Source organism: Melopsittacus undulatus, chromosome 7, assembly GCF_012275295.1.
Source record: "Melopsittacus undulatus isolate bMelUnd1 chromosome 7, bMelUnd1.mat.Z, whole genome shotgun sequence".
Classification (NCBI taxonomy): domain Eukaryota; kingdom Metazoa; phylum Chordata; class Aves; order Psittaciformes; family Psittaculidae; genus Melopsittacus; species Melopsittacus undulatus.
Window position 1 is genome coordinate 72,247,036 of NC_047533.1, and position 19,996 is coordinate 72,267,031.

Consider the following 19,996-nt stretch of genomic DNA (forward strand, 5'->3'; position numbering starts at 1 on the left):
TGGAGTAATGAAAAGAGTCTCTGGGACATCATCAACCTGAAAAGCAGCATGAAAGTCAATATTCCTTTACTTTGTGTATTATCAGAACAGTCAACATGAGCTGCTCTTCCCTTAATGTGGAGGAAACTGCAGGCAGATGGAAACAGTGAAGACCACGGTGATGTCCAAAGGAAAACTTGTTTTGTTGGCTTCAGACTTCCTTTGAAAGCAGTGTGTGAAAGTAGAAGATATATTCAAAGCTTGGTTTAAGAACTTGAGTGATAGATGTAGTCAGTGACTCCCTGCATGGATAGGTGGTTATGGACCATCTAAGCATCCTGCCAAGGTGCCTGGCAGTGTTCTTATTGTCTTCATTATCTCAGAGTACAGGATTAAACCCCACTAATAATTAAGCAAGGGATTAAGCCATCATAACCAAGCTCATGGAAACCACCCCCCTGTCTGGGAACAGGGAGACTCTTGGACCCTGATGGCTTGGGAAAACTGGACTACAGTGACAGAGTTTGTTTTCAAGGGGTTCACAGATTGCCTTGACTTCCAGGTTACCCTCTTTGTGCTTTTCCTGCTCATCTATGTCACCACCGTGATAGGAAACCTTGGCATCATTGCTGCAGTCTGGCTTGATTCCCAGCTTCAAACCCCCATGTACTTCTTCCTTGGCCACTTGTCCTTCTTGGATCTGTGCTACTCCTCTGTGGTGACACCCAAAATGCTGCTGAGCCTCTTGTCTGAAAGGAAGACTATTTCTTTTGCTGGCTGCTTCCTGCAGCTCTATTTCTATGCTGCTTTTGTAATCACAGAGTGCTACCTCCTGGCTGGGATGGCATATGACCGTTATGTTGCCATCTGCAACCCCTTGCGTTACCCCATCCTCATGTCCAAGAAGGTCTGTGTTTCCCTCTTAGCTGGGTCCTATGCAGTTGGGCTTTTTAATTCAGCCATCTTCACAGGCTTTGCATTGAGGTTGTCCTTCTGTGGCCCCAATGTCATTGACCACTTCTTCTGCGATGGGCCACCACTCTCAAAGTTGGCTTGCTCTGATACTTCCCTCAATCAAATGTTGCTATTTGCTTTTGGGGGCTTCAATAAGGTCACCACAATATCAATCATCCTCATCTCCTATGGCCACATCCTCTTCACCGTTCTGAGGACAGGCTCTGTGCTGGGCAAAGCTTTTGGTACCTGTGCATCGCACCTAATGGTTGTTACCATCTTCTATGGGACCCTTATCTTCATGTACCTACAGCCCAGTTCCAGCTACAACCTGGGCAGGGACAAAATAGTTTCTGTCTTTTACACCATGGTGACCCCAATGTTGAACCCCTTCATCTACAGCCTGAGGAACAAGGAGGTAAAGAATTCTCTGAAGAGAACAGTGGGGAGAATGGTTATTTCCCTGACAAAGGGGTAAATAGTTTGACACTTGGGCAGTAATGGGAATGGGGTTGGTGGTTTGGAGTCTTTTTGAGGTTGGAGAGAAGCTGTGATAATACTTCTATCTATTATTGTCCATTTTGTAGACCAGCTTTATCGATGTGGGCTTAATTTGCTATACATTTGACTCCTGATAGTGTATTTCATAATAGGAGAAACACATACTCACTGAAGAGCCACCAAAGGTTGATTTGTAATGAAACATGATAAAATGTCCAGCTTATTCCTGAATATTTGGAGGCAAGAATGTGTTGAGTTTTCTTGTGTACCTGGCACTGCTTAAGCAACCCCAAACTGACTCTTTCTTGAAGGGAAATATGATGACAAGGCTCAGTCCTGTTAAAATAACCCATTTGTGAGATTTCTGCTGAGGACTTGGACTATTTTCTCATCTGTCTTTGGCCAGAGCCCACTTGTGGTTTCTTACACCTTGGACATCATTCATCAGTGTGGTGGACACTATCAAGTGCTGTACCTCTTCCAGCCATGAGATGTGATCTATGGACTTAAGATGAATTTCAGTGCTTCCAGGTAATCCCTATGACATATGGGAGCATGCAGGAGAACACACGGAGCAGACCAAGGAGGTTTGGAGGAGAGAGGAGGAAGAAAAGTTCCCTAAAGCTGCAGGAAACAGGGAAGTTTGAGAGGAACTTCTTGGAATCTTCTTCCATAATCACAGGCCAATCGATGACCCATCAAAGAATGTTCAAAGGTATTTGAAGATTTCCCTGGTGCACTTTAATCCTTCAAAGTGCTTTTTATAGTGAATAAATACTTCAAATGATATTGTTAATATACAGTGTAAAGGATTGGACAGTGATGGTTCCTAAAGGTACTGTTGAGTGGAATTGTTCAGTACATATATTCAAAATTCATGTACAGTAAAGCCATGCTGCATTAGTTGCAATAAAACTCTTATTTCTACGTTTATTATCTCTTTTTCCTCTAAGCATGTAGTTCTCTATCTACAAGACCATTAGTTGTGGGATATAACTGGCCAAAAGTGGAGTTTCATAAGTAGACATTACATCTGATCTCAGTCTCCTCCTTAGAAGGAACTAAAGACCTTGGCAAAATCACCATGGGAAATGGCTCAAGTAAATGATGGTGCATAAAGATATAATAAAGATATATAAAGATATCAGCTGCATATAGAACATGTATCATGATTCTGACATATTTAACTTCAGGACATCTGAACTTCAGGTGGCTGAGGCCCACCCAGCCTATGGGTCATAGCACTTCCTTAGGTCAGATTTCAGTTCTATATAACTTCAATGTATTTTTTATTTGAAACTCCTCCTTTCCATTACCACCTTCATTATAAGAGGAAAATGAATATGCTCAAAACATCCTCAGACACAACAGAGCTGATACAAGACAAGGAATTTAGTGATAAACACTTTGAAGGTTTATACCTAATAACCTGATGACTGTGTACCTGCTTTCTACAAGTTGTTTTTCCTCCTTGTCATGCTGTTGTAAGAAGCAAAATAAGTTTATTCTGGCAATAACTGGAATATGTGTTTTTATTCACCTTTTCAGGGAAGGGGAAGGTGTTTTGAGCTGTACCTGAAGGACTGGTAATAAAGTAGGAACAAACAGGAATCACTGGTGAAAGTGTTGGCATAGAATCCTCCCAATTATAAACCCTGCTGTTAAAATATTGCCATTTGTAGAAGCTAAACCCAACCAAACACTCCTCTGGGGTCACCACAGCTGTCTGCATTGCTCTTCTCCATCCATAGCTGGGTTTGTTGGTGCAGGGTGTTGCTGGTTGTGCTGGTGCCATTGATGGTTTCCTCCAGAAGCTCATGGGCTCCAGTGAGTCCTGCAGTGTTTCTCACCCATTCCTTTGGCCAACTGAATGGCACCACTGGAGTTCACAGGCTGGAAGATAACCTGGGACACTTCATGTGCCAGTCTGTATGTCACGCTGAACTGAAGAGAGGTGAGCCCAAACCCATCCCATGTGTCCATCTCTCAGCCAGTCCCCTATGCTCTCAGTGATACAAATCAGTAGCTCAGTGACAGTCTCCCCAGGGAAGTGATGGATTCCCTAACATTGGACACTTAAGCTTCAGCTGGAGAAGGTGCTGGAACATCTAGCTTAGGTCATGCTTCGCCTAGAAAGGTTGGACCAGATGATCCTTGATGTCCCTTCCTACCTGGTGTTCTCTGGTTCTGATGGAGAACTTAGTCTGTTCATGTGACCATGTGTGGCTCTTCTCTGGACATGGCAAATCCCACTTTGGGCTACATAGAGTCTATTGATCCATCCAATTCCCCCTGAGATATCATGGGATGTATGGACACAGGTCTGGCAGGTATGGCTTGTGTCCTTTAGGGGGGGCAGAGGGATGTATGGTGGGTCTCTGACAGTCCTGGACACCCACGTCTGAAGAGCTGAGCCACCACCTTCATTTCTACTGACTGCAAAGAGACTCTTGACAGTTGCCTCATATACCAATGCTTAATGCTGTTGGCAACTGATGGATGAATAAATCCCACTTATGGATCAAAGCTGATCCAAATATGGCTCTGTTCATGCTGTCAGTCTAATCTTAAAGAATGGGCTTCTATTATATAAAAGGAAAACTCAGCTATACTGAAAGAATCAGTGTGAATTGTAAACTCCCCAAAATGCTGCAAACACTGGAAGAATCTGGTGTCTATTGAGTGTGTTGAGCAGAGACAAATGCCACTGAAGTTACCATGAATACACTATCAGTTTACTGCTACAACCCTCCCAAAACGTTTGCAGAAAGAACTGGATTAACATCACCCATTTTCAAATCAGGCTGTAATGAAATGGGTTTGGTCTTGCAATAGAGGTGGAGCACTGGAATGACCTGACTCTGTGCAAAACTGAGTCAAAAATGGGTAGCTGAGATACTCCTGGAAGTACCTGGAGCATAGTAAAAAGGTCTAATGGACAATCAGTCATGTTCTGACAAGTTGGTCCTGGACAGACCCTCACCCTGTTCTTAACCATCAGTAGCCTTTCAGGCTCATCTAGTGCTTGGAAGCTTGGATCAGCCTTCATCTTCATCTGTCTGCTTCAGGCATCCATCCCCAGGTAATTACTAAGCTGCTTGCAGCAGGTGTTTAAGATAATTGAAATAGACTGCCCTTTGGCTGCTTCTTCACAAGAAGAATAAGTTGTGTTTGTTTGGATCTCTATTTTTCCTGTCCCTGGAGGCTGCTGAGTGTTGTAATGGGTTATAGATTTCTGTGACAATAATTAGAAGAGATTTTCCATCAGCCTGTGTGCATAGCTAAGCCTTTATTAGTAGTTTAGGCTGTTGTGACTCATGGGTTCTCATTCAGGGGCCAGCAATACACAATCGAGGTTCACATGTCTTAGAGACCTGAACTGTAGCCGAAGCTGTGACAAACTCTTGTTCCCCAAGTGTTTGTGTCTGCTGCCTGCAAAGACCTTCAGGGAGAGATATAAAAGCAACACATTGCTGCAAGTGAAGAACATCTAATGAAAATAGGCTGGAAGCTCTTGAAGGTTCAGGAGAGACATTCTTGTTTGGAAGCTAGGAGGATGGCTTCAAGAGATAATCCCCTTGATTTGCTGTGCAGATATCCAGTGTCATCTAATGTGGAAGAGAACTTGCAGCTGTAAGAGGTGACCTCCATCCACAGGTATGTGAGACTGTACCATGAAAGGTCCAGGTTAGCCCTGCTCTGGTAGAAATCTCTGCAGCAAATGGAGAGACTGCTCAGATTTATGCCAGGTAAAGATCTCCTCTCTGTTGGTTTAAAGAGATTAAATATTCCTGCTGGGATGTACTCATAGAATCCCAGCCTGGTTTGGGTTGGAAGGGAGCTTAAAGCTCCTCCAGCTCCAACCCCAACCCCTTCCCATGGAGCAGCTGCTCCAAGCCCCTGTGTCCAACCTGGCCTTGAGCACTGCCAGGGATGGGGCAGCCACAGCTTCTCTGGGCACCCTGTGCCAGCGCCTCAGCACCCTCCCAGGGAACAGCTTCTGCCTCAGAGCTCAGCTCAGTCTCCCCTCTCTTGGGCAGGTTCAAGCCATTCCCCTTGTTCTGTCCCTACAGGCCCTTGTCCCAAGCCCCTCTCCGTCTTTCTTGTAGCCTATTTAGGCACTGGTGCTTATCATGGTGCTTATGGTCTGTTTAAGGAGCCTTGGAAAAGAAGAGAGGAAAAAACTCTCAAGGAAAGATTAACCTAGCCATGGACCCTGAAATAGTGATATTCACCTTAAAATGTAAAGAATATTTCTATGAAGAAATATTCTGTTGATTGAAAATGGATCTTCACTGAGTCTTCTGGTCCTGACACTCATCTGGTGGGGTAAGATTTTTGTTCTTATCTTTAATCCTGTAAAGATTTAGTTGCTTTATTCTGAACCTTCATGTTATCAGCGGCAGAAACCTGTAATTCACACTTCCATGAGGTTGAGCAGCTTAACTTAGTGCCTAACTTAGACAACCAAAGTTGAGTTTGGTTCAGCACAGCTCAATGGTCTCATTACAGTGTTGACTCCTCTTAATTGTATATTCTCTGAACTGTACTGAGGGAACAACATCTTCAGACCCAAAATTTGCTCATAGTCTCCTGGCTTCACTTCCCCAGCATTTCCAAGACTGCAATATTAAACTCTTCATGTACCGAATGAATTTTAGGGTCATGCATCACCCTTTTCCTTCTCTTTCCTTAATTCCCAGCAAATTAAAGGCTCTTTTTCCTTCATCTCAGTGACTTTTCCAAAACCACCAAGGGAAATCTACAGTACTTTTAGGCTTATATGAGTTACAGCCAGAAACAGCTGCCAAAATCAGAGCTGTCTTCAGAGAAACTGAATCACAGGAGATGAGGGGCAGAGCTGATGGCTTGATTTGTGTCACATCACTCCCTCTCTGCTGCTGTAGCCACTGGTCTCATCAAACTTGTAGGTACCAAATGGGATTCAGTGATACAAATGAAAGGTGTTTGGGGGAGCTGGGATGCTTTCACTTCAGAAGGGGCTTCCTCTTTCCTTGGGCTGCATAGGAGGGCAAGCCTGGAGCAGATGGCCACAGAGCAGTCCATTCCACTGTAGCTCCTTGGAAACGAATAGTGGGGATGCCCTCGATGCACAGGGTGTTAATTGTTAAGTTATCCCATTCCAGTTCAAATAAAGGCATGGTTTCCACTGTCCTGTATTTTCCAGACCTTTTCCTTCCTTGGCAGATACAAAAGCCCTGAATGGCAGAGCAGAATCACACCTCAGCAGCAGAGTTCATCCTCAAGGGTCTCAGTGACCAAGCGGAGATGAAGGCAGCCCTTTTTGTGTTGTTGCTGCTCATCTACACCATCACCCTTGTGGGCAACGCAGGGATAATTGTAGCCATCCAAGGTCACCCACAGCTCCACACATCCATGTACTTCTTCCTGGGCAGCCTCTCCATTATTGACATCTGCTTCTCCTCTGTGGTAGCCCCCAGGACTTTGGTGAACTTCCTATTGGAGAAGAAGACCATTTCCTTTGCTGGCTGCATGGGTCAAGCTTTCTTCTACATCGTGTTTGTGACAACTGAGTGTTTCCTGCTGGCTGTCATGGCCTATGACCGGTACGTGGCCATCTGCAACCCCCTGCTCTACTCCTCTGTCATGACTCGGAGGTTATGTGTGGGGCTGGTGGTAGGGTGCTACATTGGGGGTGTCCTGAACTCCATCATCCAGATGACCTTCATCATCAGGCTGCCCTTCTGCAGCTCCAATGTCATCAACCACTTCTTCTGTGATGTTCCTCCTCTCCTGGCTCTGTCCTGTGCCAGCACATACATCAATGAGATGATCCTCTTCTCCTTGGCTGGTGTCATTGAGCTCAGCACCATCTCTGCCATTCTGGTCTCCTACATCTTCATCTTCTTTGCCATCCTGAGGATCCGTTCTGCTGAAGGCAGGCAAAAAGCTTTCTCCACCTGCATGTCCCACCTGATTGTGGTCACCATGTTGTATGGAACAACCATCTTCATGTATTTACGCCCTAGCTCTAGTTACTCCCTCAACACTGACAAAGTGGTCTCTGTCTTCTATACGGTGGTGATCCCCATGCTCAACCCCCTCATCTACAGCTTGAGGAACAAAGAGATGAAGGATGCTCTGAGGAGAACAGCAGAAAGAATCAAAGTCAGGCTTTGAAAACCCTGATCCAGGGATGTGGGTAACATGAGGATTTGTCCCAGAGGCTGTGGAGCCTCCACCCATGGACATGTTCAGAAGTTGCCTGAATGAGGCCAGGAGCAACCTGATGAAGTCAGCAGGACATAGTTATTGTTCAGAAAGGACATCTAGGAGGTCACTGCTCCTATGACTGGCAAATTATACACATAAACACATATGTATGTGTGTATATATATAATAACACAATATTAAATGCTTCCTAAAGTATATATTATATGTAACACAATATATTCTTGTGTTAAATGCAAACACCAACACACATGATACTGATTTTCCTTGCCTCAGTTTAGTTGGGGTCTCAGTGATTTATGGGGTGGGCAGGGCCCAGCTGGTATGGGCTTTTCCCAGGAAGGATGGAAACCCAAGATCTAAATGACCAATCTGATGTTTTAATGCAGTTATGGAGCAATGGGATATCGTGCATGAGCCAAGTGAGTGAAACACGAATTCTTCACCAGGTCTGTGTTGGGAACCAGGCTGCTGAGTTAAATCACAGTCAAATTGGGCTTTGCCACCTCTTTTCAGGCAGCTGTAGAACTTCACCCTTTCATTTTTCCTCCTCAAGTTCTGCCTTTCTCAAAGCCTTTAAGCGAGGCTCTAATGAGTTTTCTAATTTATCCCCACTGTGGTTTGTTAAAAACAAAGGCAAGAATGTTATCAGTAGGGTTTGCCGCAGGAGAGTTGCACTTTGGTTTGAGGCAATGGGGATTAGAGAAACCCAAAGCAAACATGGAAACAAACACCCTGCAACAACAGGAAAACTGAAAGTAATGGAAAAACCCAACCAAAAGTCTTTATTTGCTATGCAAGAAGTAATTCCTGGCACAAATTGCAGCTCCCCCATATCCTGGTTGCTATAAAACAGCAATGCCACCAGGGGGAACAGTCACCACAGGGTTTCCCCACACACCCAAAACTTCCCTATTTCTTTAGCAGCTCATCACTCAAAGGTGAGAGATGTTCCTGATCCAACTGTGTTAACAAGCTCCTCCGGGAGGGGATTTGGAGCTGATGGGCTGATAGGAAGGGTTGGCTGAGTCCTGGATGGAGATTTTCCACCTGTGGTCACTTGAGTTGTGGCATCACCAGTGGGAAAACACTCTTTAATACAGGGGAAAATAACCCAAACAGGGATGTGACCCTGGCCAGCACTAAGAAATAAGTCTTTATTCTTTATTTGTACTTTATTCTTTATCCTTTATTCTTATTTATACTTTATCCTTTATTCTTTATTTATTCTTTATTCTTATTCTTTACTCTTATTCTTTATTCTTACTCTTAAAGTTACCAGCCTGAAGCTGACTCTTACTGTTACCAGCAGGACATGACAGTATCCACATATGCCTGCTTTTTAGATGCCCATTTCCCCCTCAAAAGCTGCATTTCATCCACTTCTGAGCAAAATCCATTCCTTTTCCTATGTGTTTTTTGTTCCTTCTTGGTACCATTGCTCTCTGTGGTCACCTCTGAGAGGTGCAAAATGGTCATAGGAGTCCCTTTAGGTATCAAAAGGTAGAAGATTTGGAGTAAGTGGCTAGAAAATCATGGATCAGGATTTCTTATACATCACCACCATCTATCGGACGTTGTTGGGAATATCCACTCCTTTTTATTTAAGACAAAACCTTTTTCTTACATGCTGGGAAGCTTTGGATAGCCAAGTGACTTGTTCTTGCCCAGGAAACTGAGCAATAATAGATAAATAAACTAAGGCCATCATGTTGCCTCTACAATTGGCTGATCCTATGTAGATAGTTTATTTTCTGACCCTGTTAAAGCAATGTCAGATGGTTTAACAGCTTCAAAGTCCCCTCACGTTTAGAAAGGATGCTTTAAACCCCACTTTTCCTAATGCAATTCTTGGCTGAGGCTTCAGATTGTATGAAATGTAGATTATTGTGGAATCATAGAGTGGTTTGGGTCGGAAAGGACCTAGGTTCCAACCCCCTGCCATGGTCAGGGACACCACACACCAGACTACGTCACCCAAGCCCCTGTGTCCAACCTGTCCTTGAACACTGCCAGGGATGGGGCAGCCACAGCTTCTCTGAGCACCCTGTGCCAGCGCCTCAGCACCCTCCCAGGGAACAGCTTCTGCTTTACATCAAACCTGAACTGCCCCTGCTCCAGTCTGAACCCATCACCCCTTGTCCTATTGCTCCAATCCCTAATGAAGAGTCCCTCTCCAGAATCCTTGTAACCCCCATTCAGACACTGGAAACTGTTCTGAGGTCTCCACACAGCTTCTCTTCTCCAGGCTGAGGAGCCCTAGTGTTCCCAGCCTGGCTCCAAACAGGAGCTGCTCCAGCCCCTGAGCATCCTCGTGGCCTCCTCTGGACTTGATCCATGTCATTCTGATGTTGAGGACATCAAATTCACTCTGCCTTATAAATGATTTTTCTCTTAAATAGTCTGGGCTGTCCAGACACAGTTTGAAGTGCTAATTCCTGGTATTTAAATGACTCCCTTCTCCATCAGTTGTTTCCTATAGATCCACAGATCCTTTTCAGAAAGTGTCCCCATTGCACATCTTTAGTCCTGACAAAACCATCCCAGATTTTATAATGAAAGCAAATGAAAACACATCAGATCTCAAAACAGGTAAGGCCTCAACTTCTATCCCATGTAGGTGAAGGATTTAATTCCTTGTTGTTGATGTATGTAAATCACACCCATCACCACCTAAACAATCCCAGGTGAGCAGCTGGGATTATTTAGGTGCTCTTTGATGCTGAATTAAATGGGTGAGGATGCCTATACAGTAACCAAGTTCCTGGGTTACTGGTGGATCCATCCTGGTAACCTGTATGGGGTAGGAACCCCACCTTTTGTTATGGAACATCAAGTGCTAGGCAGGAATAACCAGGGTCATTCCTTACTAGGGCTTTCTGGGAGCAAAGAGGTGACTTTTGTCCTTTCCTGGAAGGCCCTGCAGCCCCCTCTCGTCTTTGGGAGCACAGCAAAGGAAACATTTCTGATTGAAAAGTAAAGGCAGCTGCATCAAAATGAAAAGGAAGTTGTGTTTTTATATTTTCATTCTAAATAGCAGCATAAACTGAGATAAAGGAGAGCTGGATTTCTCCTCTGCTGAGGGTTGAATGCTTCTAAGAGTGCTTCCCAAGAGGTAATCTTGTTTTTGAATATGGATATGACACACTACATACTAATATGTACTAAACCACCTGTGGGCATTTTTGAAGGCTGTATAAAACTCTTAAAGGCAACAATTTGGAGCTGGTATTGTTCAAATAACACCTTCTGGTGCCATTAATCTTAAACCCTGTTGGGTGTATCCTGACCTGGCTCCTGGGAGCCCTTTGGGCTGACCCTTGCCTGGTCTGACAGCTCCCTGGTGGTTAATGTGTAATTCCCTGGCTTGTTTTATCCCTGGCTCTGTGAATACCACATGGAGAAGGCTCTGGAAGGATGGGTAGATGCTGCATGGGAGAAGACAGAGCAGCATTACCCTTCTGGCTGGAGCCTGGAGAAGCTGTGAGTATTTAAACTCATTTCAACTGGACCTGAGAGCAAAGAGGAAGAAATCCCTGATATGAAACCCCTGCTATGTCCTGTGGCATCTACAGGATCCTCAGGATTTGTAGCAAACCTTATCCCCTCTGCTTTATTTCAGGGCAGCAGAAACTATCACCTTGAGGAACCAGAAGGATGCTGGTGGTGTGATCATGGGGCTCTTTTGATTCACATTTTAAATTACCCTTTTCTTCATTCATTAGACAGTTTGTGCTGTAAGACTCTCGAAAGAGCAGCTATCCAAACTGTGTTATAGCTCTATAGAGCTGGCCCCTTCCCCTTGTTCCTGTACTGAGACCCTGAGGATAGCATCCACTATGATGGCTTTGGACTGGCAGAGGAGAGACTGAGCTGAGCTCTGAGGCAGAAGCTGTTCCCTGGGAGGGTGCTGAGGCGCTGGCACAGGGTGCCCAGAGAAGCTGTGGCTGCCCCATCCCTGGCAGTGCTCAAGGCCAGGTTGGACACAGGGGCTTGGAGCAGCTGCTCCATTGGAAGGGGTTGGGCTTGGAGCTGGAGGAGCTTTAAGCTCCTTCCAACACAAACCAGGCTGGGATTCTATGGTTCTATGAGAACAAGCTAACTGCTACCTAACCAGCAGGTTGTGCTGCAAGGTTTTGCTTGGCTGTAGGGTCTCAACAGCAGCTGGACATTCTCCTATCCATAATGTCAAGAGTTACATCTTGGATAACACTGGCAACAAGTCTGCTTGGTGAGTCCTTTGTTGAAACCTTGGCCAAAAAACAAGATCTTACCAAATCGGAGTAGGAAAGCCACAAATGGAGGTCCTTTTTCCAGGAATACAGGGGTAAATATTCAGTTAACTCTTCAGCAGAGTGTGGACCCACAACCTGCATGGATAATATCTAAATGAGGGTGGCAAGGTATGTGTTTTTAGTTTAATTTATCTCCATTCCAGTGAGTGGGTTCAAGCTGCAGGGAGATGTGATTGCTGGGGGGGAAGTTGTTGTGTATAGCACAAGCTGCAGCCTTATAAACATCCAGGTTTCATATCTGCACTTTGGATCATTCATACCAAGCAGTTGGTTTGTCAAGCAAGAAAAAGTGAGGGTGAGCCTTTGTTAATTGTGAGCTTCAAGTCAGTTCTCCAATGGCAGGAGATGTGTGTGTCTGGGCAGGTGGATGCTGCTTCAGGGGGAGGATTGAGCCCCAGACCCAACCAGTTCGATTTTCATTACTTGGGTCACATCTTCCAGCTCTGTGGTGATGTCTCAGGAGCTGCTTTGCCTCTGGCATCTCTATGTGAGCAGTGAAAAGCAGCTCTAAATCCCCATTAATACCACCAGGAGACCACATGCGTTGCTCATAGGACATCTGAAATGAGGAGTCTGGCTCTGGAGGTGCACCTCAGCCCTTCAGCAATGGGTCACCAAATAGTGATGACTCTTCAGTATGGCTCTGCTTGTCAGATACCAGGCAATGCGCACTCCTGCTTTGCTCTCTGGTGTAACTCTGTCAAGTGATGATTAATGTTAGGCAGGAAAAATCAATGAGGATTTATTTTACCTGTCGTAAGCTGTGATTTTAGGAGCTGCTGATTTCTCCCAGGGAGAATTTATCTTTGATCAAGCCTGAATGTATCTTTTATCTCCAAGTTAGGCATCGTGTCTAAAGCAAAGTGAGGTGAGAAATCCTGGCTCTGCACCATCCTACCCTAAGGAAAGCCACATTTGCCCTCAAAGAGCTGCTCCTGGGACACAGAGAACAGCTATTTATTTCTCATGTGCTCACACTGGACTGGCAGCACCCAAAAGAGGAGAAATAATTCCTTTTCCCAGCAATTACTCTGGAATTCAAGGACTTCCATGTGTCAATGGCTTGAGAGGAACTATGAGGAACCCTGCAGTTTACTCATTCTGGTGTTGCCCTCCCTCCTTGCCTTAAAACATCCACTTGCTTCCAAGTGTGTTGGCGGTGGTTGTGGTGTTTAGCCAAGACCTGCCTTGGGAACTTGGTATTTTCCTCTCTCAAAGAGAATTTACCTTATATTGACATATGTATATGTATGTGTGTGTATATGTATATGTATGTGTGTGTGTATATGTATACATACACTATATTGACTTAAAGTGGTGTAACTGATTGATAGACAAAACCTGACATTCTTAACATTATTGAGGGATTTGGGCCTATTCAGCATTTCAATTTAAAGACATAAAGCAGGCAAATTGCTTATAGGTTCACTATGGTTGAAGATAACTATACATCCCCCTCTGAGTTTATTCTCCTGGGCTTCACAAACAGGGAAGACCTGCGGGTGATGTGCTTTGTCTTATTCCTTGTCATCTATGTAGTTACCTTCATAGGAAACCTGGGAGTGATTGCATTAATCAGAATGGATTCATGCCTACACACCCCCATGTACTTCTTCCTCAGCCACTTGTCTCTCCTGGATGTCTGCTACTCCTCTACCATCATCCCTCAAGCCTTGCTGAATGTTCTAGTGGAGAAGAAGGTGATTTCCTTCACTAGGTGTGCCACTCAGCTCTTCTCCTTTGCAACCTGTGCCACCACTGAGTGCTATGTGCTGGCCGCTATGGCTTACGATCGCTACATGGCCATTTGTTAACCCCCTTCTCTACTCCACAGTCATGTCCCAGAGGCTTTGCATTGGGATGTTGGCTGGTGCCTACTTAGCTGGCGTGATCAGCTCTACCATACACACGGTTTCCATATTTCGTCTCCCATTCTGTAGGTCCAAGACGATCAATCACTTCTTCTGTGATGGACCACCCCTGCTAGCCCTCTCCTGCTCTGACACCCATGACATCGAGGTGATGGTTTCTGCTGTTGTGGGGTTCAATGTACTGAGCACCACGGTCTTCATCCTCATCTCCTACTTGTCAGTCCTTTCCACTGTCATGCGGATGCCGACTGTGGCTGGTCGACGCAAAGCTTTCTCCACCTGTGCCTCTCACTTCATCTCCATTGCTTTGTATTATGGCAGCTCCCTCTTCATGTACCTGCGCCGCAGCTCCAAACAGTCCTCGAAGCATGACAAGGTGGTCTCCATGCTGTACTCTGTGGCTGTCCCCATGCTGAACCCACTCATCTATAGCTTAAGAAACGTGGATATGAAGAAGGCCATGAGGAAAGCAAAAAGTAGAGTCCTCTCCTCTTTGTCCATTCATGGTTCCTAGTCAGCTGAAAGGAAAGGGCTACACTGCCTTGGTGAGGAGAAGAAGCAGGCTGGATATTGCATCTTTAAGGATGATTGAATATTGTACCTTCAAGGATGGGTGGATATAGAACCTTCAAAAATTAGGGACTAAACATACTAGGAAGCATGACACCTGGAAAACACACTACTCCTTAAACCAAGGCTACATGCTGTACTGGGATGGACAGGATTTTCTCTGGCTGCAGCCTGAGACATGACAGTGACTGTATTGGAAAGAAAGTTGTTGTCCAGCATCATTGTTACTTAAATATTATTTGAAATTAATATATTTTATAATTTCAATGTTGTTGAACATAACAATATACTTTATTTCAGGCTTCAGAGAGAAAAAAGGAGAAGGTACATGGTGGCTTTGCCCTACTGGCATCAAACCAGTTGGTATTTGACCTCATGTTTTATATTAACAAATGATTTCTGGTGTTATTTCTGGTTTAAGGAAATACTAACTGATGTTTCCAGGTATGTCAACTCCAGAACACAAGGTTTGCTCATGTGAAATGACAGAGGGGAGACGGAGCTGAGCTCTGAGGCAGAAGCTGTTCCCTGGGAGGGTGCTGAGGCGCTGGCACAGGGTGCCCAGAGAAGCTGTGGCTGCCCCATCCCTGGCAGTGCTCAAGGCCAGGTTGGACACAGGGGCTTGGAGCAGCTGCTCCATGGGAAGGGGTTGGGGTTGGAGCTGGAGGAGCTTTAAGCTCCCTTCCAACCCAAATGGGGCTGGGATGCTCTGAAATAAAGCTGGGACAGTCTGTTGCTCAACAAAGCCCTGCTGGGAAATGGGGACAAGTCCTATCTGAGCCTCTGCTCTGCTGGGAATTTAAGTAGGGGTGGAAAGAGCCTGAGAGCTGCTGGGAGGGAGGATTTGGGGTCTTCCTCCCCCTTCAACAGCCAAGGTGCTGCTGGCCTGGGTCCGCTCACAAAGCTCATGGAGCAAGTGCAGTACCCAGCTCTCTGCTTCTGGGACTTCAAGCTGCATTATTCACCCTGCACAAGCACACCCAGGTATTCTCTGTGACTCTTCTTGCCTTCATGTACTTCTTTTGAATCATCTTTGAATTACACAGTTTTCTTCTTTCCAAACTTTGATTGAGGGTTATTTCTCCCTCTGTTCTACTGATTTTCCCACTTCACAAACCTTGGGTGGAGCCCAGTGACCAATGGGGAAGAAAGACATTCAAAACCACACAGAAATCCTTCCCTACCCTCCTCCAGTGCATCCCCTGGACTCACAGTCTGGTGCCTTCCAGCAGAAAACCATCTAAACATCTAAAGCCACTTCTCCTTCTTCCTTCCCCACACTTTCATAGCTCCCTTTTCTCTTCTATCTGCCCCATCCTTTGTCTTTTCTAAATATCTGAGACAAGGTTATCATTTAATATTTCTAGTAAGGGTTTTGTAATGACTCTTCATCAAGGAGAAGCTTTCAGGACACGTCAGCACTCAGGGTTCTTCAGATGAAGACTGGGAAATCTGAGCTCATCCTGTTATATCCTCAAAGCAACCATGTAGAACAATGCTTTTGAGCAAACTCTTGTACAGTCACTAGGAAAGTGTATGGAAATAAATGCATCTGATGGAAGGACTCCCCATGACCAGTGCAAACCATCCACACAGAGGATGCTTTGCTGTGTTTCCTTTCAGCTCCCTTCAGTGCAATATTAGATGATGTCTGTGGATGTAAAGGGCTTCCTGAGGGAAACACTGAAAGAAAGAGGTATGTGATAGATGGGGAAATGCAAAGCAAAGTGTCCTGGGCCTGTCTTCCTGGGCAGGTCTCTGCAGCACAACTGCTCTTGGAGGTGCTGATGCAGCCAGAAGGAGTTGGGAGGGAGAGGAATTGAGAGGTTATTTTTGTGATCAAGTCAAAGCAATTATGTGATGGAGGAGGCTCCTTTGGGAGAACAGTTTGCACAACACAAGCCTCTGAGGTAATGCCTCCTGTGAGATAAAACCCCTCCACCAGCCAGCCTGCAGCATCCTGCTCACAAGCATCTCTCCTTCAACCCATCGCATGTGTTCAACCAGGAGCTGCAGGCACTGCATCCACCAGCACCTTCCTCTTTAACCAAGCAGGTACAAAAGGGTTTGATGGGTGCTGGGGCCAGTTTGACCATGGGCATGTTGCATCTCACTTGCTGGATGGCATGTTGAATTTCAGTCCTGTTCAGAGACTGTAGTGATAGGGCAAGGGCTGATGGGTTTAAGCTGAAACAGGGGAAATTCAGGTTGGAGATAAACAGGGAGTTCTTCCCTGTGAGGGTGCTGAGGTGCTGGCACAGAGTGCCCAGAGAAGCTGTGGCTGCCCCATCCCTGGCAGTGCTCAAGGCCACGTTGGACAGAGGGGCTTCGAGCAACCTGCTGTAGTGGAAATTCTACCTGCCCTTGGCAGTGGATTGTGCCTGGATGAGCTTTCATGTCCCTTCAACCCAAACAAGTCTATGGTATCCTATGGTGTGAATAAAAGTGCTCTTGTAGGGGGTACGTTTCCTTCAAAACCCCACGTTCCTGACTCCATCTACAACAGATACAGGGGTAATTTAGCAGCGATGTAGCCATTCATAGATATTCCATCAGATAATTCAACTGCAGAGAGTTGAATGGCAGAGATGAGAATAACTAAGGTACAGCCTTCAAATTTTGGTCTATATCTGGTATATTTTACACCCATAAGTGGATATATGGGTTCGTCATAGGAAGCTCACTGCAATCACAGAAAAGCTCTGCTGGAGCCAAGACCACTGCTTTCCCTTCACCTTATGCAGGGTCAGAGTTCTTCAAAAGCAGAGAAACTTAGAGCAAATTTCAAGTACATGGCTTTGTGTTGTGATGAAAAGGATGCATCACAATTAAAGAAGCTACAGAAGAACATTGATTCAGTCAGAAAAATAAAAAAAAGAAAGAAAAAATTATTTTTGCAGAAATCAGTGAAGTAAGTGCAAAATCTTTTCTGTTTTCCACATCTGGGGATGTATTTATTTGATTTTATTGCCTTATTCTTAGATAGACATGATGCTCCTCAGTGTATAATTAATGCAGTGTATATCAATCCTGGTAGAATCATTCTCTTCTAATTTCAGGCTGTGTAAGGAACTCCTTCACCTCTCTAACTTTAAATCTTGGGCTACAGAAAGAAATGCACAATTAAAAAGACACTACTGCATTTCTGCTGCATTTCTACTGCAGTTGCTACTGCATTTAATTTATGGATTAAAACCCAACTAAACTTCCACATTGTTTCTCTCCTAGGGGTGTATATCACCGATTCATTTCCTTTCAATCCAAACCCATCACCTTCTTGAAATGACGGATGGAGGAAACTTCACTGCTCTCTCCAACTTCATCCTCTTGGTCATCTCTGATGCCCCAGAGCTACAAACCACCATCTTCACAGTACTCTTATCCCTCTATGTTTTAATGGTGCTGGGGAACCTGACCATGATCCTGGCCTAGTACGGGGTAGGTTTGCTTCAAAAACACCCACGTTCCTGACCCCATGTACAACTGACTTAGCAATATTTTAACAGTGATGTAGCCATTCATAGTTAGATCTTCCATCAGATAATGCATCTGCAGAGGGGCTAAACTGGGGATATGAGAATATCCAAACTAAAGCCGTAAATGTTTGCTTGATACATGGTATATTTGCATTTTACACCGGTAGGTGGATATTTGGATTGGTCATATGAAGCTCACTGCAATCACAGCAAAGCTCTGCTGGAGCCAATACCACTGCTTTCCCTTAACCTTATGCAGCGTGGGGGTTCTTGGCACAAGGTTGTGACTGGATGACTTTTAAGGTCCCTTTGACCCAAACTGTTCTATGATAACCCATGGTGTGAATAAAATGCAATGGAAGGGGTAGGTTTGCTTCAAAACCCCACGTTCCAGACTCCATCTACAACAAATTTAGTGGTAATTTAGCAGCAATGTAACCATTCATACATAGATATTCCATCAGATAATTCATCTGCAGAGGAATTGAATGGCAGAGAAGATAATATCCAAAGTAAAGCCTTCAAATTTTGGTCTATATCTGGTATATTTTACACCCTCAGGTGGATATATGGGTTGGTCATAGGAAGCTCACTGCAATCACAGCAAAGCTCTGCTGGAGCCAAGACCACTGCTTTCCCTTAACCTTATACAGAATTGGGGTTCTTCAAAAGCAAATACGCTTAGAACTTAAAGCAAAATTCAACTACATGGCTTTGTGTTGTGATGAAAAGGATGCACCACAACTAAAGAAGCTACAGAACAGCATAGATTGAGTCAGGAAAATAAAAAAAAAGAGAGAAAAAAAATCCTTAAAATTCCCAGAAATCAGTGAAGAAAATACAAAATCTTTTCTGTTTCCACATTTGGGGATGTATTTATTTGATTTTATTGTCTTACTCTTGCATAGACATGATACTTATTGGGGTATCATTAGTGAAGTGTATATCAGTCATGGTAGAATTGTTCTCTTTTGGTTCCAGGCTGTGTAAGGAGCTCCTTCACTTCTTTGACTTCAGATCTTGGGCTACAGACAGAAATGCACAATTGCAAAGACATTTTCTACTGCATTTACTTTGTGGATTAAACTCCAGATAAACTTCCACATTGTTTCTCTCCTAGGGATGTATTTCACCGATTCCTTTCAATCCAAACCCATCACCTTGTTGAAATGATGGATGGAGGAAACCTCACTGCTCTCTCCAGCTTCATCCTCTTGGTCATCTCTGATGCCCCAGAGCTACAAACCACCATCTTCACAGTACTCTTATCCCTCTATGCTTTAATGGTGCTGGGGAACCTGACCATGATCCTGCTCATCAACACTGACCCCAACCTCCACACCCCCATGTACTTCTTCCTCACCCACTTATCTTGCATAGATTTTTGCCTTTCCTCTGCTACCATCCCCAAAGCTCTGCAGACCTTCCTGCAGGGGAGAAGCCACATCTCCTTTTGGGGTTGCTTTACCCAGATGTATATTTTCCTGGCTCTTGCTATCTGTGAGAGCTTTCTGCTTGGAGTAATGGCTTACGACCGATACTCGGCTGTGTGCAAGCCCCTGCTCTACACCACTACCATGACCAGGGCACGTTGCTATGGCATGATGGTGCTGGTGTACGCCATGGGGTTCCTCACCTCCCTGGTGCACACCACGCTGGCAGGGAGGTTGTCCTTCTGTCAGGCCAGGAGCATCAACCACTTCTTCTGCGAGCTGCCCACCCTCCTGCAGCTCTCCTGCTCAGACACAAGCACTAATGAGCTCTTGCAGGTTTACAACGCTGCCTTTAACTCCATGTGCCCTCTCCTGATGATCCTGGTGTCCTACACCTACATCCTGCACACCGTCCTGCAGATCCCTTTGGCCAGCAGGAGGCTGAAGGTCTTCTCTACCTGTGCCTCCCACTTGGCTGCCATCACCATCTTCTACGCACCTGCCATCCTCACCTATGTCCAGCCTCATGGGGCATCCTCATGGGATCAGGCAAAGCTGATGTCGCTGTGTTACTGCATCCTCAGCCCAACCCTCAACCCCCTCATCTACAGCCTGAGGAACAAGGAGGTGAAGGGGGCTCTGAGGAGGCTGTGGGAGCGAAAGCTGCTGCCACATCTATCCAGGTTTTGAAAGCACACTTGGAG

General features: G+C 45.1%; 3 protein-coding genes and 1 pseudogene across 3 annotated transcripts; all 4 read left to right on the forward strand.

The window, feature by feature from the left end:
* Window positions 1-469: 469 nt before the first annotated feature.
* On the forward strand, window positions 470-1,411 carry LOC117436485 (olfactory receptor 5F1-like). Its single transcript, XM_034064670.1, has one exon. It carries the CDS (start codon window positions 470-472, stop codon window positions 1,409-1,411), a length of 942 nt encoding a protein of 313 aa, XP_033920561.1.
* A 4,300-nt stretch (window positions 1,412-5,711) lies between these two features.
* On the forward strand, window positions 5,712-7,596 carry LOC117436481 (olfactory receptor 1009-like). The gene is made up of 2 exons (XM_034064645.1): window positions 5,712-5,733; window positions 6,686-7,596. Exon 2 carries the CDS (start codon window positions 6,724-6,726, stop codon window positions 7,594-7,596), a length of 873 nt encoding a protein of 290 aa, XP_033920536.1. The 5' UTR covers window positions 5,712-5,733; window positions 6,686-6,723.
* Window positions 7,597-13,372: 5,776 nt separating this feature from the next.
* Window positions 13,373-14,327, forward strand: LOC117436426 (olfactory receptor 1020-like; annotated as a pseudogene).
* Window positions 14,328-19,031: 4,704 nt separating this feature from the next.
* Window positions 19,032-19,982, forward strand: LOC117436427 (olfactory receptor 8I2-like). The gene has a single exon (XM_034064479.1). It carries the CDS (start codon window positions 19,032-19,034, stop codon window positions 19,980-19,982), a length of 951 nt encoding a protein of 316 aa, XP_033920370.1.
* Window positions 19,983-19,996: the final 14 nt, after the last annotated feature.

Excerpts from the sequence above, each read along its gene's own strand:
- LOC117436427 (XM_034064479.1), top strand. The coding sequence starts at position 19,032 with ATGGATGGAGGAAACCTCACTGCTCTCTCCAGCTTCATCCTCTTGGTC.
- LOC117436481 (XM_034064645.1), top strand. The coding sequence starts at position 6,724 with ATGAAGGCAGCCCTTTTTGTGTTGTTGCTGCTCATCTACACCATCACC.
- LOC117436485 (XM_034064670.1), top strand. The coding sequence starts at position 470 with ATGGCTTGGGAAAACTGGACTACAGTGACAGAGTTTGTTTTCAAGGGG.